The 14921-nt window shown below is 50.4% G+C and overlaps 2 protein-coding genes across 5 annotated transcripts in view; both read right to left on the reverse strand.

Annotated features, from left to right (window-relative positions):
• Nucleotides 1-14921, reverse strand: part of RNF130 (ring finger protein 130) — a 163049-nt gene that overhangs the window by 55464 nt on the left and 92664 nt on the right. The gene's annotated exons all lie outside the window — the stretch shown is intronic.
• FLT4 (fms related receptor tyrosine kinase 4) overlaps nt 4019-14921 on the reverse strand; it is a 58335-nt gene continuing 47432 nt past the window's right edge. The window contains exons 19-30 of one of the 4 annotated variants that reach the window (XM_069869136.1): nt 13744-13857; nt 13416-13504; nt 12987-13134; nt 12259-12353; nt 11796-11918; nt 11254-11365; nt 10782-10881; nt 10225-10330; nt 9148-9224; nt 8337-8457; nt 7488-7573; nt 4019-6160 (exon numbers count right to left, since the gene is read on the reverse strand). In XM_069869136.1, coding sequence (XP_069725237.1) covers nt 5941-6160; nt 7488-7573; nt 8337-8457; nt 9148-9224; nt 10225-10330; nt 10782-10881; nt 11254-11365; nt 11796-11918; nt 12259-12353; nt 12987-13134; nt 13416-13504; nt 13744-13857 — 1391 coding nt within the window. In that variant the 3' untranslated portion in view covers nt 4019-5940. Of the gene's footprint in view, nt 6161-7487; nt 7574-8336; nt 8458-9147; nt 9288-10224; nt 10331-10781; nt 10882-11253; nt 11366-11795; nt 11919-12258; nt 12354-12986; nt 13135-13415; nt 13505-13743; nt 13858-14921 lie in introns of all 4 variants that reach the window. The other 3 variants (XM_069869135.1, XM_069869134.1, XM_069869137.1) reach the window with 3 other exon arrangements.

Raw genomic sequence — 14921 nt, forward strand, 5'->3', positions numbered from 1 at the left:
CCTGAGGCCGTTCTAGGGTCGTGTGGGGGCTCCTGTGGCTCCTCGGAGTCTTTGGTTTCTCTTCCATCATCTAGGACCAGGCTGCTCCAGGGATGGGGCAGCCAGAGCTTCCCTAGGCAACCTGAGCCAGTGCCTCACCACCCTTGCAGTGAACAAATTCTTATGTCTAGTCTAAATCTGCCTCTCTCCAGTTTATACCCATCCCCCTTGTCTTATCACCACAAGCCTTTGTAAAAAAAAATCCCTCTCTATCTTTCTTGTAGCCTCTCCAGGTACTGGTAGGTCACTCTAAGGTCTCCGAGCCTTCTCTTCTCGAGGCTGAACAACCCCAGCTCTCACAGCCTGTCCTCGTGTGGGAGGTGCTCCAGGCCTCAAATCATCTTTGTAGCCTCATCTGGACCCGTTCCAACAGCTCTGTCTCCTTCTGAGGTTGAAGCAGCGAAGTAATGTCATGGATTTTTAAAGGGAAACTCACTGAAAGTTGTTTATAGCAGAGAAAAGGCAAACTGCGTGACTGAGTTAGGATGTTCCCTAAACTTCTGAACAAAGAGCTGTGCTGCTGCTCTTTCAAGGTACAAACTTGCCCAGCTGCTCCGGATGGCGCTCGGATAAGCCTGGTGTTCTGAGCACCTTACTGGACTGGTCTCTTTTCAGAAGTTTTGTAGTTCATCCCTTTGTGGTGCATCTGGTTGCAATTGCGTGGGAGATAAAACCCTCACAGCACAGCCTGTTTCGTTCAGAGGCAAGCGGTGGGTCTTCTCATGCCCTTGGAGAGCCCTCTGCCATTCCCAAGGAAAGCAGCAGGCTGGCAAGCCTGCATCTTGGAGCAGAGTGGACCTATGGGCTGTGCTAAAGGCAGAGTTTCCAACTCGCAACTCTCTCTCTCTCATTTAATTCCCCTTTCCCTGGAGAGGGAAATTGGAATCACAACTGCACGCGTTTGGCTGCTGAGCAAGCTGAGTGGGGCTAAACCGTGACACCCTGTTAGAAGCAAAACAAGCTGAAGGTCCTAGCCAGCAGCTTCCAGGTTCCCTTTTCTAACCACAAGAGAGGGATGCTTTCCACTTTGCCCTGCCTGGCTTTTTGCGGGCTGCATTTCAGCTGGAGACAGGCAGTCTGCCGTGCTCAACTCCGTGTGCCAGGGCTGCCCGCTTGGTCCCAGCCCCATCCCTCCTCACACTGTGGGAGCTGGGAAGTTGCTCTGTGCTATGTGGAGGGCCACGAGCACTCAGCTGCTTCTCGCCTGCCTCCCAACCTGTGCTCGTGGCCCCGGGAGAAGTGCAGCTGAGAGCTGTGGCCCCAGGAGAGGAGCAGCCAAAGGCTTATGGTCCCAAGAGTGGAGGAGCTGAGCGCTGCTCCAGGGTGCGCAAAAGTGGAGCATTTCATGAGCACAGCAGCTTCCATCTCCTCATTCCCCAGCTGAGCAGATCGCTGGATTGGGAGGAGAGAGTCGAAAGGTCCTTTTTGCTGCTTTTATCGGTGGTGGAGCTGAATGAAGGAATGGTGGTGAAGAGGCAGGAGGTGAGGGGATGTCCCCAGGTCTCCCCACCCTGCACAGGGTGGCCACATCTCAGGGGATCTTAATTAGACAGACAAATGCAACTAAGGTATTTGCAGAGGTGAGGAGGGAGCTCTGCCTCAGGTTTCACCCCAGCTTCTAAGAGTTTTCTGGGGGGAAGGGTTCATAAATCCATTTATATTCCAGCTCCAGCGCCCCTTGAGCATGGAACGTTCCGATCCAGCCCGCTGAGCAGAAGGGGGTGTTTGGGGGGCTCTGCTACCCTTGGTGCCTCCCGGTGAAGAGGGGCAAGAAGGACCGTGGGGGGGTCCCAGGGCGAGGCAGGGTGCCGGGGCTGGGGGAGATGGCAGCGGGGCAAAGAGCTGGGTGCTCCCGTCACCGAGCTTCACCAAAACACGTCCGGCTTCGCCATGAGAAAAGACTGACTTTCATCCTGGATGGAAGTGGCACAAAGGGCAGCTGTTTCCTAGAGGATGCGGGGAAAGGCAAAGGGACACGGAAGCAAAAATACAACCGCGAAACGCGGCGGCTGGACAGGGCTGGTGGGGAGCCGGGAGTGGGCGCTGCGGCCCCGCGGGCAGCGGTGCCCTCAGGAACCAGAGCAGCGGCCAGTTATGACTTTATTTGTTTTCACATTTAGATATTACAACAAAACTCTTTAGTGACAAAGAATAACAAGTACTATAGGAGGAGAGAAAGCAGTGTTCTAACTGGTTTGATACATAACCGTGACCCTCCAGAGACAAGACTCGGCGTGAGTTATCCACACTCACAGACGCTCGCTAGCAGTAAAACATCGCACATGCAAACACCCAAACGCTCACCCACCGAACACTCACTCGCACACACAGACCACGTTCTTGTACTCGCACATAACCCATGTTGTAACCTACTTGCTTCGAAGGCAGCCCGCTGAAACATTGAATGCTGCTCTAGCAACAACAGGTACCAGGTTAAAATATTGCAATATAAATGAAGTGTTACTTGATACACAGGTTTTTCTTCAGAGATGCACGTGTATTTGCAAGTAGGGGACTCAACGCTTTGTTTTCATGAAGGAGGAATGTCCTCTCAACGCCAACAGAAGGAAAAATGAGATTGCGCATAGACCGGGAACAGTCATTTTAAAGGAGAAGGATGATAAATAGCTTAGCTTAGTGTTGAGTTCCAGTAAAGAGCCCAAACAAACCAAAACAGAGAGTGCATTGTGAACACAGCAGGAACAATCCTCGAACCTTGGGGTTTAAAAGTTGAACTATTCCATTGTCACTGTGCAAAGACAGACGACACTGTTGCCTCACATCTTAACACCAAACCAGGACAGCTTCATTTCATGCTCGTGCTTATCTGGAGACTGTAAAAACATTGCCAGGAATAATGCAAGAGTGCAGGGAAGGGCATCAGGTTTGTACGCTCTAATTTTAGTATACTTTTAAGAGAGTGAAAGTACAATTGTCTCAACAGCTCTTCACTGCCCCACCCTACAATTTTCTTTGTCAGCAGGAGCGTCTGAAGAGGCACTGGCGTTTGCTCGTATCATAGAACCATAGAATAACCAGGTTGGAAGAGACCCACCAGATCATGGCTGTATTGTTCATGCAACGGTGCTGGTGCAGGTATAAAAGGTTCTGTTTGCCCCCAGCCCCCAATCAAGATGGTGCAAAAGAGAGAAAACAAACTTCTGTGAAGTCAGATGATTTGAATGCTCAACTATCAGAAGTCACACCAGTGCCCTCCCCAGAGTGAAGCAGGGGATTGTTAGCAGTGGCTCTAATGAAGTAACCCTTCTCCACAAGGATGCTTGTGAGCAATTTACAGCTGAATCGAGAGACAAAGTGCACCTGCCCCGGCTGGCTGCGAGTGCTGACAGCCAGCCAGGTGCTCAGATGCCTCTGTCCTCTTTCTGCTGAAGAATCCTGCTGGTGCCCTGCAAGTATCACACTTTGCTAGCACATTTCTATCCCTCACATATGGACAAGGACTTGCAGCTACTTTGGTATTCTGTTTTTCAACTATTATTTTACTTATAGGCCTCTTTCTTGGTCTCTTTCTCAGATGGAGCTGTGTTTCCATGAAGAGAACTGTGTGAAGCACTGGAAACAAGAGAGCCTGGGTCCTGTGGATGAACATCACCCAGCGAGCAGCCTGAATTTAGCTCAGCTGTCTGTCACCTTCCACCCACGTGAATGCTGGTGGAGACCTCCAGCAGCACGGGGCACCTACAGCCTTCCTCCTGTCAAGGGAACCACCAGTTCAAAAAGCAGGGCAAGATGAGGGCAGGAGAATTTGGTCTGGCCCACACCCTGCAGGCTGTCCTATTTCCTTGGCCTGGCTCTCCAACATCTCCTGCCAGAGGATTCGTAACAATTACTTAAAGATGCTGAAATTCCTGGCAACGTCAGGGGACGCCAGTAGAAGTAAGGGAATTCACTGTCACATGCAGTTTCCAATTCCACATCCTGAGCCAGTTTGGCTCAAGCTGGTCCTGTTTTGTGCCTCTTTTTGCCATGGAAATAGCAGCCGTGTCATCCTGCTGACATGAAAAGGGAGGGGAACACCGAGCACTCTGCACAGGCTTGGACGATCTGAATGGCAGGCGTGCTTTTCCCATGTGCTAAATAAATCTCCCCATTAAACTTGTGTGGAGAACTATAATTAAGACTTGGGAAAGTCATCCAATAAGGACTCACAGGCTCATGTCAGGAAACGCGTAAAACCCTCTTCTGGAAAAGAAATAGAGTTTGGGAAAGCAGCACGTCTGACAGGAAACACAGTTTTAAAAGTCCAACCCAAACCCTTGGCTCTCTGCACAGAGGTGTGGCCCGCAAGCAGAAACTCCCCGAGATGCCCTGGTGTAAGGAGCTCTGCCAGCCACAGGCGTGTGGGAGAAGAGAAGATGACAAGCTGTTCCGACAAGGCTCTTCACCCAGACTCCTGGAGGTGACGTAACTGTGCTCTGTGGCTGAGCTCTCGGGTTGTGAGCAGGATGGAAAGAAGTAGGTGGGAAGTGGTGAGGCAGCAGCACAGAAATCTGTAGAAAGGGGCTGCAGAAGTTCCCCAGAGCTCTGAATTCATGTGGTATCTTTCAGAAACACAAAAGGCTGAAGTGATGAGATGTTTCCTCAGCAAACAAATGTTTCTCAGTCCTCCAGAGACAGGTATGCTGTGCTGGCAGCTCTGCAACAGAAGCTGGAGAGGGGTATGTTGGGCAAAGAGTGCCTCCTTACAGGCAGGGATCTAGGGCTGCAGGAGAGGTCATGGTGCAGAACTCTCCAGTGAGGAGAACTGGGCTTGAGTACTGGCCAGGTGCTGCCCTCCATGTGCTCAATGATGCCAATGCACAAGGGCACCTCATTGCTGGAGCTCTCTTCCTTCCATTGTTTCTGAAACCCTTGCAGCAACTTGGAAATAAACACCTCACTCCCTACCACTTTGATCCTTTTCCTCAGAGCAAACAGCCCATTTTTGCTCTATGTTTAGAAGCCAGCTGAAATTAACACAGCTTTGCTTTAATTGCTCAGTTGAGCAACAAATGATCTCAGCACTGCTCGGGGAGAAGGGGAAGGCAAGAGCAGTAGACCTGTGAGCAACCTGCTCCCAGCACAGATCATACAAACCCCTGTTTTGCACAGGGCCCACAAAAAAAGGTTGTTATTTATCACACTGGGAGGGCTCCGGCTATCAGCTCACGACTATCAGCACTCTCTGTGTTGAGATGGCTGAAGTTATCCTGGCGATAAGACAGCTTGACAGGTTTCCCCCCAGCAGAGATGAGTGGGGTGTGGGTGTTGCTCGCAGAGGCGATGGAGAGGCTGGCACCTACCCAGAATGAACAGTGCATGAACATTTACAAAGATCCCTCAGGATCTCTCCATACACCTCTTTAAATCGTCCTGCTCTTGCTGCTAACACCACTAGGGATTTCATCCCTTTGATTCTGCTCCACAGCTCGGCAGCTGACATGATGAGGAGAGGAGGAGGAAGCAATCCAAGGAAAAACATTCAGGCTGCACACCAGAAAGAAACTTGAGACTAAGACAGATCTATTTATATCTGACCTGAAATGGGCTTTCTGAATGGGAAGCTGATCTGCGTGGAGGCTGGATGCTAGGCAGAAGGTGCTGTAGTGCCAAACCCAGGCACCCACTCGCTGGCAGGATGCTTCTGTCTGAGCCACCGGAAGAAAAGAAACGTGAGGAATCAGCGATGCGCTCTCTCCAGTCCTGACACGGGGAAGCTGCAGCTGGAGGTGCTGTGTGGGCCATCGTGCTGTGGTTCCAAGCACAGTGGCATTCCCCATTTGTTCGGGGTAGGTTCCCTGCTGGCGTTGGGCACAGGTTGAAGAAGCTCTGAGTGACCCTGATGACACGCCTGGAGGGTGAGAGGGAATGCCTCGGCAGTCGCCTCCAGGGCTGATGCCGTTAGTACTGCTCGGAGAAGAAGGAAGCATGGAGAGTGGGGGGACTGGCCCCCTCTCCAGGCGGGGTGCAGCTGCCGTCCTCAGAGTGTTCTGACAGCTCCCCGTATTCACTGTTGTAAAAAGTCTGGCCTCCGACTTGGGACCCGTACGACGGCCGACATCTGCCCCGCAGGTCTGACTGTTCCCCTGGCAGCTCTGCATTCCGGCTGGGCCCTTTACTGCTGCGAGGGAGAAAGACACAGATCAGTCTGAGCACTCCTGGAAAGCCTCTGTCCCGCTTAGAGAGGTTCCAACTTTGGGAAACATCATCTGCTAATGCACTGGGCAGAGGCACGGTCAGGAACAGACTTACACCTCCACTTCAAAGCACAAGACCAGCCCTTGCTCTAAACCTAAGCACAGCCTTTACGATTCATGAGAAATCTGCACATAACTTGGCAACAGGCTTATTTCAGCTCTTCTAGATATCTTTGGGAAGCCCAGGGCAGGGTTAGGAACCCAGTGAGCAAGGAGAGACAAGAGACCTTGCCTCAAGTGCTCCTAGACCTGATAGGAGCAATAGAAACTGGTAAAAACCAACAGCCAGGACGGGGAGAAAGGAAACGAAGGAAGATGATGAAGATGTGTGAGGAAATCAGCAACCCCATCTCAGCACCAGCTGATAGCAGGTGACCAGCAAGAAGCCACAAGAGCAAGGGGAGAGACACATTTAAAGAGAGGTTTAAGGGCAGTGTTTTCCAGGAGATGGGATGCCAGGTAGCCCATGGTGTAGGAGACAACAGGAATGTGCCTTAGGGAAAAGAGGACAAAGACAAGAAGATGACGACAGTCTGATACAACAGCAGAGAGGCCACAGGGCTATGGCTAGAGGAGGAGCAATGACCAATCTGATCTAATGTTTGGAGGGAGAGGAGGTGAGGGAGAGGCTTGGGACCAGCTGTGTCTACAGAGACAAGGTCCCAGCCTGCTCTGGTGCCAAGCAGAGATGAGCTGGATAGGTTCTCACCCCGTTTCCAAGCCTGGGGCAAGGACATAACCATCCATAATGTCCTCAGCCATGAGAGTGCCAGCTCAACCTGCCAAGCTTAGTCTCACCATGTAGAAAGTCCTAAGCTCTGTTCCATCCCTGCAGTGCCGCACCAGGACCCTACAGCACATGGATCAGGGCTGGGCGAGGGAGGTGGCAGCCGCACAGCTTCCATCCATCCCACCCACCACTGCTTGAACAAGCCCTGACACTTTTCATTAGGGAATGTCAATAAGCGTTAAGGGTCCTATTAACACGGTCACTCCATTGTGCCTCGTTACCTTAACAGACATGTTCTCATTGAATGGACAGAGTTTATATTTTCAAAACCTAGGAAGCAGCAGGCAGGGCTGTTCTGTGTGCATTTTGCCTCTCATTTAACATGTGCATGGACTTCTCCGGCTCAGGGTCGATAGCCCTGCTGCTGCTGAGAGCCCAAGAGGTACGGGGAGACAGCAAGAGCTGCCTCCTGGTCTGCCTTGGGCAGCAGGGGGATCTGAGTGGCTAGACTTAAGGAGTACCTGAATCCACCTTCTTTTCTGTGTCGGTTTTCTATCCTCTCAAATTCCTCAGATGCCAGAACCATCCCACTGTCTGTCTGATTGTCCTGGAAGGAAGCAACAGGAGTTATCAGTAACATCCCTGTCGACTGATTGGAGTGGGAAGGGAGGAGGAATCATTCAGGAGATGAGATCATGTGTATCTGTGATGGGAAAAAAGGAGTAGGGGCACTTTACCAGCATGCTCCATGGTCTTGCTGGAACCAATATCCTTAGGTGCCTTCTTAAAAGCAGTATGTACAAAGGCAGGATTTGTGTGTGCAGTTCAGTGCCACTTTCGAGGAAAAAAAGAGTGCTCCCTGCCTAGAAGATGTATTGCCATCAAATCTGTGAAAGGTGAGATTTTCCTCTGAGACTAAGGGAAAAACTTAAGTTTTGCCACTGTGGAAGATGTAAGTACCAGATCTGTTCAGAGAGGCCAGGAGCACCCCTGCTGCACACTGCTGTGGGGGTCAGGGCTGGGGAGCTCCAGACAAACTCTCTGGATTTTGGTATAGATAACCAGGCCATATTCTCAGATTTCAGAAGGGTGAAGAGACGGCTCTTTTCTGAGGTCCTTTACAGTCCTTGCTGGTAGATCTAAGCTCCCTATTTCATACGTGGGCTGTACAAGCTGTGCTGCAGAGAAACCCCTATGTGCCAGGTGGAGAAATGAATGTGTGTAGCACTGGACGGACTGAACAGGAACGACACAGACAGACTGACATCAGATAGGAGCGATCTCTCTTCCATGATCTTAAGAGCAAAGGTGTCAGGATACAGCTGAACATTTCTTTGCCCCTAGCCCGACCCTGCTCAGATGCTACTCACCGGGTGTGCCTTGTACATTGTATGTGTCATGGGAAACTCTTCAAATGTCTTTATCCTGGATGGACACCTGATCTGATTTCCTCCCGTCAAACAGCCAGGGAATGAGACACAGTTGTAATATCTGCTGAAAGAAGCATACTCTGTTCAGTAAAACCAACAGAGTCAATGCCCTGAATAAACAGGATCTGAACCCAACCTCCTCTCTGTGCAACCAAAGTATGTAGGGAGGCGGATGACCCAAATGGTGGATTTGGGGCGGGGAACGGGGTCATCTTAAGCCTCTTAACCCCATACAGCGGGAAACACCCAGACTTCCTGATCGAATCAGGCCCTCGCTACCTCTCCACTTTGGATAAGCAGAATAATGTCATATAGGTCCCTGGCATCACACTAGCACAGCTCCCCAGAGACAAGAAGCCTAGGCCTCATTGTTTGGGTTAGTCAGGAACAGGTAAGGTGAAGCTCCTTCATTAGCAGAAGGTCATAAACCCAGGTGACACCTTCTTTCCTCATATGCCTGATGGGCCAAAATGCCTTTAGGAGGACACGATGCTCTGGCAATGTAGCTGGAAAAAGGAGGAGGAATGTCACAGGCTTACACATCAAGGGCTCTTTGTCATCAGCAAAGGAAAGCGACTTTGCTTTTATAAGCAAGATGCTGTGGTCTAAGTGCTTGGATCACACCTGACCACCTGTGGTGCATTTTCCAACATCTTGCTCCTGGGTTCTCCCCATATCCCTCAGGCTCCCTTACAGCTCAGGCTGCTGGCTGCCTGCTGGCCGCTCTCTGCCCTTTTCAGAGGGGATTCACCTTGCTGCTAGGCTGTGGCAGCGTATCCTCATGTCAAAGTCCTCTTCATCTGAGTTTTGCTGGGCAGAGGAAGGCACCTGGGAGAAACCATCATCTTCTGAGCTGTGAGAGTCGTTCAGTGGGATGTAATCCTTCCCTTCCTGGTAGGAAGAACAGTGAGTGGCCTTACAAGAAGGGGAAGGCTTTCCCACAAGAAAGGGCTCTACTTGCTTGTAGCTTTTGTTTAAGCTGTCAGAGCTTGGGAGGAAAATTTCTGGTTTGCGTTTTGTTTCTCTGGGACAAAATATCTGGCTGGAGACTTCTGTGCTCTCTGCGTCAAGTAGCTGTAGGTGTGTGTAAGCAGAAAACCAACCCAGTCCCACAGCATCTATAGTTCTCTAGCCTACGCGGAGCACTGTGTTCTGGGGGCAATTCACTGTGGCTTAGTCCCTGTGCTGGGATCCAGAGCCAAAAGGTTAAAATCAAGGACGTCAGGATGAGACAGTACTCATGTTTAGGCATTTATCTATCATCTTCCAAAATGGAACATCAAGCAAAAGTTAAATTCAGAGCTGCACGCTCATTGCAGTTAAAAGTCTTGCTGGGTTACTGCACGGCAGCAATTAGTAATAGATTCAGAGAAATTTGTGTATGTGACTGCTGTAATGGAACAGTTGTTTGGTTCACATGGCCTTGACATTTAGATCTGAGGACAGAATTTCAGAAACCCTGGTGAATTCCTGGTTTTCATTACGCGGGCTTGTGGGAGGCAGGATTGCCAGGGCTTTGACTCAGCTGAAAAACTTCAAATAATCATCTGGGGATTAGGGCGGAAATACTGGAATGACGACTGAGAGGGTACCCAGCCTGCAAGGAGTGGAGCTAAATTAGGATGCAGTGAGAGGGCTACCAAAGAAATGACCCCTCTGGTGCTTCTGGGAAGCAGACTTCTCTGATCCAAGCAACCCTGTGTTATCTTTTGGCTTACGCAAGGGTACTGGACTGGTGAGGGAATCAGAGGAGGGGACAGCAAGGGATCTGGCAGTGGGAGAAGAAAGAGCTGCCCGGAGCTGAGCAATGACACAGAGAGGTTTTCACCTGCTGGACGTTTTCCTGAAGAAGGTTCCCCAGTATCTCCACCAGGTCGGAGAAAGTTGGTCTTTCCTTGGGATCGCTGTGCCAGCAGCTCAGCATTATGCGGTAACTGCCAAGAAGAGGTACTGGTTTTATGCCACTGAAACTCCCTCCTACCCTGCCCTGCAGCTCCCACCCACACGGTGCCTACTGGGATAGCATGTGCCTGCACAGTGAAGAAAGCTCAGCACCCAAACCACATTGACCACGTAGACCTACTGGAAGAGGGTTGTTTCACTAGGCACAGAATGTAACGGTGCACAAGGAGCTAACTTGGACACCTCTGATACCTTCTAGAGTGGGAGAGCACATCGTCCACTTAGAGACCCTGTGGGTGTGCAAGGAATCTGATGTTCCTAGATAGCTCTGACCTGCATTCATACTCACCTGGTTTGCCCTCTACACAGCTGCCTGGAGTGAAGGAAATGTTGGCTAATCCCCTACCCTAGCTGAAAGGTCCTTACATCCCACAGAGGAGCCTGTCCTGACCTGTGCTGCGATCTGTGAGGTTTCTGACTCACATTTCTGCTGTGGCGTACTCTGGGGCTCTCATCCTGGTACCGTCTTTGAGCCTCTGGCAGAACTCCTCGTTGATCTGGACTCCAGGGTACGGAGATGCTCCTAAAGGAGGTTCAAAGAGGGGTGGGAACATGAAATGTGCATCAGAAATTGGTCCTTTTCCCGAGACTCCTCCCAAAATGCTGGGAGATGCAGTCACTTCTTATATACAGCCCAAGTCCTTGGTGCTGCTCCAGACAGGCTCCTTTGCCTCAATGAGCAGGAGGCCACCTTTGCATGTCTGTCTCCCATCACCCTGTTCATGGATGGATATGGCTTTCGTATTTATTTTGCCCACAGCCACGTCTCTTTCCATCACTCCTTGGATGTGTTTCAGAGCGTCAGGGCCTCCTGCACAGACTCACCCACCAAGCTCCTATGTTGAAAGAGAGATCCTGCCTCCCTCAGCAGCGTGTGACCCTCATTAGCACTCACCGAGAGAGAAAATTTCCCAGAGGAGGACCCCAAAGGACCAGACGTCACTCTGGGTAGTGTAGACCTTGTCAAAGATGCTCTCTGGAGCCATCCACTTCAGTGGGAGACGGGCCTGCAGGAGGGAGAGGCAAGGCACAAGCGTTCAGTAAGGGACACGTTCCAGGACAGTTCTTCTTGCAGCAACGGAATGAAAGGGACAAAAGGAAACCAGAGCCAATAGACCTGCTCCTCTCTCCATGGAGGAATGGAGGTTTGGTTAGGCCAGAGGAAGGGATGGGGACACTGAAAGGGGGAGGAAAGGGTATAAAGAAAGCAGAGTAAGCTAATGACAGGCTGAGGGGCAGAAGGAAGAAGGTAGACGTCTGGTAATGGAGGAGGAGTACGGTGCATACATCACTGGGCCAATGGTTCCTGGTTCCCACCAAGCAAGTTATTCCACTCCTCTTTCTTCATCTTTTCCTCAGTTTATTCCAGCCCCAGAGTAGTTTTTGAACACCTCAAGGGGGCCTAATCTGTACAGAGTTTGAAGAGATGGCACTCACACTGCCCTTCCTGACATAGTCAGGGTCCTTGTAGATGTCCCGGGCCAGGCCAAAGTCACAGATCTTTACCACGTTGTTCTCTGACAGCAGGATATTGCGAGCTGCCAGGTCTCTGTGGATGCACTGAGGGCAAACAAAGAGGGAGACGGAAAATCAGAGGGACAGGAACCACCATCAGAAAGTGCAGAGCATCCCCTCCCCTCGAGAACCTGAGCTGTAATGGGGGAATGGTGGAAGTGGGAAGGAGCTAAAGATAAAAATTTCAAAAAGAGGTGGTTAAGGAGAGGATGAACTGCAAGAGGATTAATTTCCCATTTTTGTGTTCACAGGGCTACCTCTGACTGCCTACAAAGTGTGAGGCAGATCATGAAACCTCTCTGCACATCACCTGTAAAGCAGCTGTAGGCAGGGCTTGCCAGGCATGCACAAAAGAAGAGGGAAGAGATGGAAAAGGTGAACTCACCTTTCGGGATGCCAGGAACTCCATGCCACGGGCTACCTGGAAGCTGTAGCAGATCAGATCTTCCATTGTCAAGGGACTTTGCCACAAGTCATCCACTGTCCAAGAGTATAAGAAAATGGTTAGACAGTGAGTGGTTTCTTGTCGACTTTGCCTCTCTCCAGGACTGCAGGATACAACCAGCTCCTTGGTGAGATACAGCTAGTCCTTGGTGCTAGGAATGGTTGGACTCGATGATCCGGTGGGTCTCTTCCAACCTGGTTATTCTATGATTCTATGATAACTGGAGTAACCAGCTCCCCTCCAGGATTTTCTGCTCATGCGTCAGAAAGCACATGGCAGGAACCTGTTCAGGTGTGGAGAGAAGGAGTCCAGGCTCCAGCACACACAGTCAGAATTGTGGGTACAGCGCTGGAAGGGACTATGAAGGTCAGCTCATCATTCCTGTCCTAGGGAAGACCTACTGAGATCCCCTTCAATTCTCCTTTCTTTAGACTAAAAAAGATCCAAAGGGATTTAATCCTCCCTTCTTGGTTTTGAGTCGATTACAGGAGACAACAGATGATGGTAATACCCCTGTTCAGGGAATCGCCGTGCAACAGTGGAGCGATCAGCTCCAGGGCTGGGTCCCAGCTCCCCACTGTCATGCCCTACCCATTCCCTGGGTTAGCCAAGTCTAGCATTTCTTTGGTGAGCCAGGTGAGGAGCCTCGGCTAAGGCTGGACTATTACCTTCCTGGATCGGCTGTGCTGGCTGGCTCTTGTGCATCAGAAAGCGGCTGAAGATAGCACTGTCACTAGTCCCAGAACGACTCCTCCTGTCTGCCCTCACTGCCTCCACAATGGACTGGACCTGAATCCGCAGCCTGGGAGACTTCTCCTGGCAAGGAAACCAAAACAAAAGCCTCAGAAGGCAACACACATTGTACCCCCTGCACCCACAAGCTGTTCCTGGCCTGTAATTCTGGCCTGGAAGCACCTGTCCCCCATTGTAGAAAGAAATTACTTCCCTGGTGTGTACATGAACCAAGATCAGTGGGTAAAGCTGATCTGCTGCTAGACAGAGGGTGTCTTTATGCTGTTGTGAGATCCCATTTCAGGCTACACTCTTCCTTCAACTAGACACGGCACAGGGCCCCAGGGGCAAAGGAAGCTACTTACCCTATAAGGACTGAATCCTTCCCGCTTGGTCCGCAGGTAATTGGAGAGGTTTCCATACTTGCAGAACTCAACAATAACCATGAGTGGACCTGGTGAGAAGACGCCAAAGGTCAGGGGAACAGATATGGGCTTGGGATGGTCGGAATTTGCCCCGACTCATGTTGTGTCCAGCCTTGCTGAGCTGTGGCACCCGTTTTAAGTGCACACAGAGACATTGATAACATCCCCATATCACCCTGCAGCTACACATGTAGCCAGCGGAAAGGGCACAGAGGGACAAACACTGATATCTGGGAGCAGGAACAGCCTCTTGCCCTGGCATATTTACCATTGGGTTTGGTACAGGCACCCAGCAAATTCACCACGTTGAGGTGATTCCCGATGTGAATAAGGATCTTCAACTCTGACATCAGTGCCTTGTGCTCGCTTGCAGTAGCTCCCTCTGGAAACACACAAACCATGACATGACACCTCTTCACAACTCTTCACTCCCCTGTGCCACCCTTCTCTTAGCAGAGTGTTAGTGTGAGTCTTGCTGAGGATGCAGTGACTCCAAAAGCCTTGGTAGATTTTATTATTGCATGTTTCCATATGAAATGTCAGAGCCTTGTCTGGAGATCCCAGAATCCCTGCTGTGCCGTGTAGGGTACTCACTGCAGAAGCAGAAACCCAGAGCAAAGGACAACACAACCTGTGCCCGACAGGTTTTTTCTTATGATAGCAGTGAAAGGAATAAGATCACATGAGGCTTATATACACATGCACATGTTTCAATCTCTGCCCTTTCAGCCCCCAAAAAGAAATAATGAGCCAGAAAACAATTCAAAGAAAAGCTAGAAACAAATGGCATCTGAGTCTTTTGATCACGTGTGAAAGTTGGAACTATTTCAGCTTAAACCCAGAATATCTTTTTATGGTTTCTCTCCAACAGCAGTGTTGTGCCTCTTCCAGCTCTCTGTACTACATTTTCTCTCCGAGTGCCTAATTCACATCAACTCTTGATCCTCTGTTTTACCCTCAGAGCTTGTTCTCTCTTTTTGTGTGCCCTTTTCATACTTCTTTGCTTCCCCATATGCATTTCACCTTACCTAGTTTGTAAACTTAATCTGAACGACTGAAGCATCCTCTTGGGCTGCAGCTGATGGGTGTTTTGTTGGGTACCAAATTACAGAACAATGTTCTGGATGCCTGTTTGAAAGCAGGGCCATAAAATCTTAAAACCTGGCTTACCAGAATGCAAACCTGATTCAGCCCTGTGAGCTGGGTAAGAGTTGCAGTCTGCAACCTGCTTCCTTACCCACCTCTGAACCTGGCCCATGAACATGAAATACAGGCACTTTTGGGAGAAGGCAGCTGGGAGAAACACCTCCTTCAGTGACTTGCCAAAGAGGAGCTCTGCATTCTTGTTTGTCCTTTGAGGCAGATCTCATTCATTGCCTTTGCACACGGCTAAACTACCTTGAAAGCCAAGTTCCCCAAGTCCCTGGTGCCTGCTCAGCCCGTTGC

The sequence above is a fragment of the Phaenicophaeus curvirostris genome, chromosome 15 (genome assembly GCF_032191515.1).
Source record: "Phaenicophaeus curvirostris isolate KB17595 chromosome 15, BPBGC_Pcur_1.0, whole genome shotgun sequence".
NCBI lineage: Eukaryota > Metazoa > Chordata > Aves > Cuculiformes > Cuculidae > Phaenicophaeus > Phaenicophaeus curvirostris.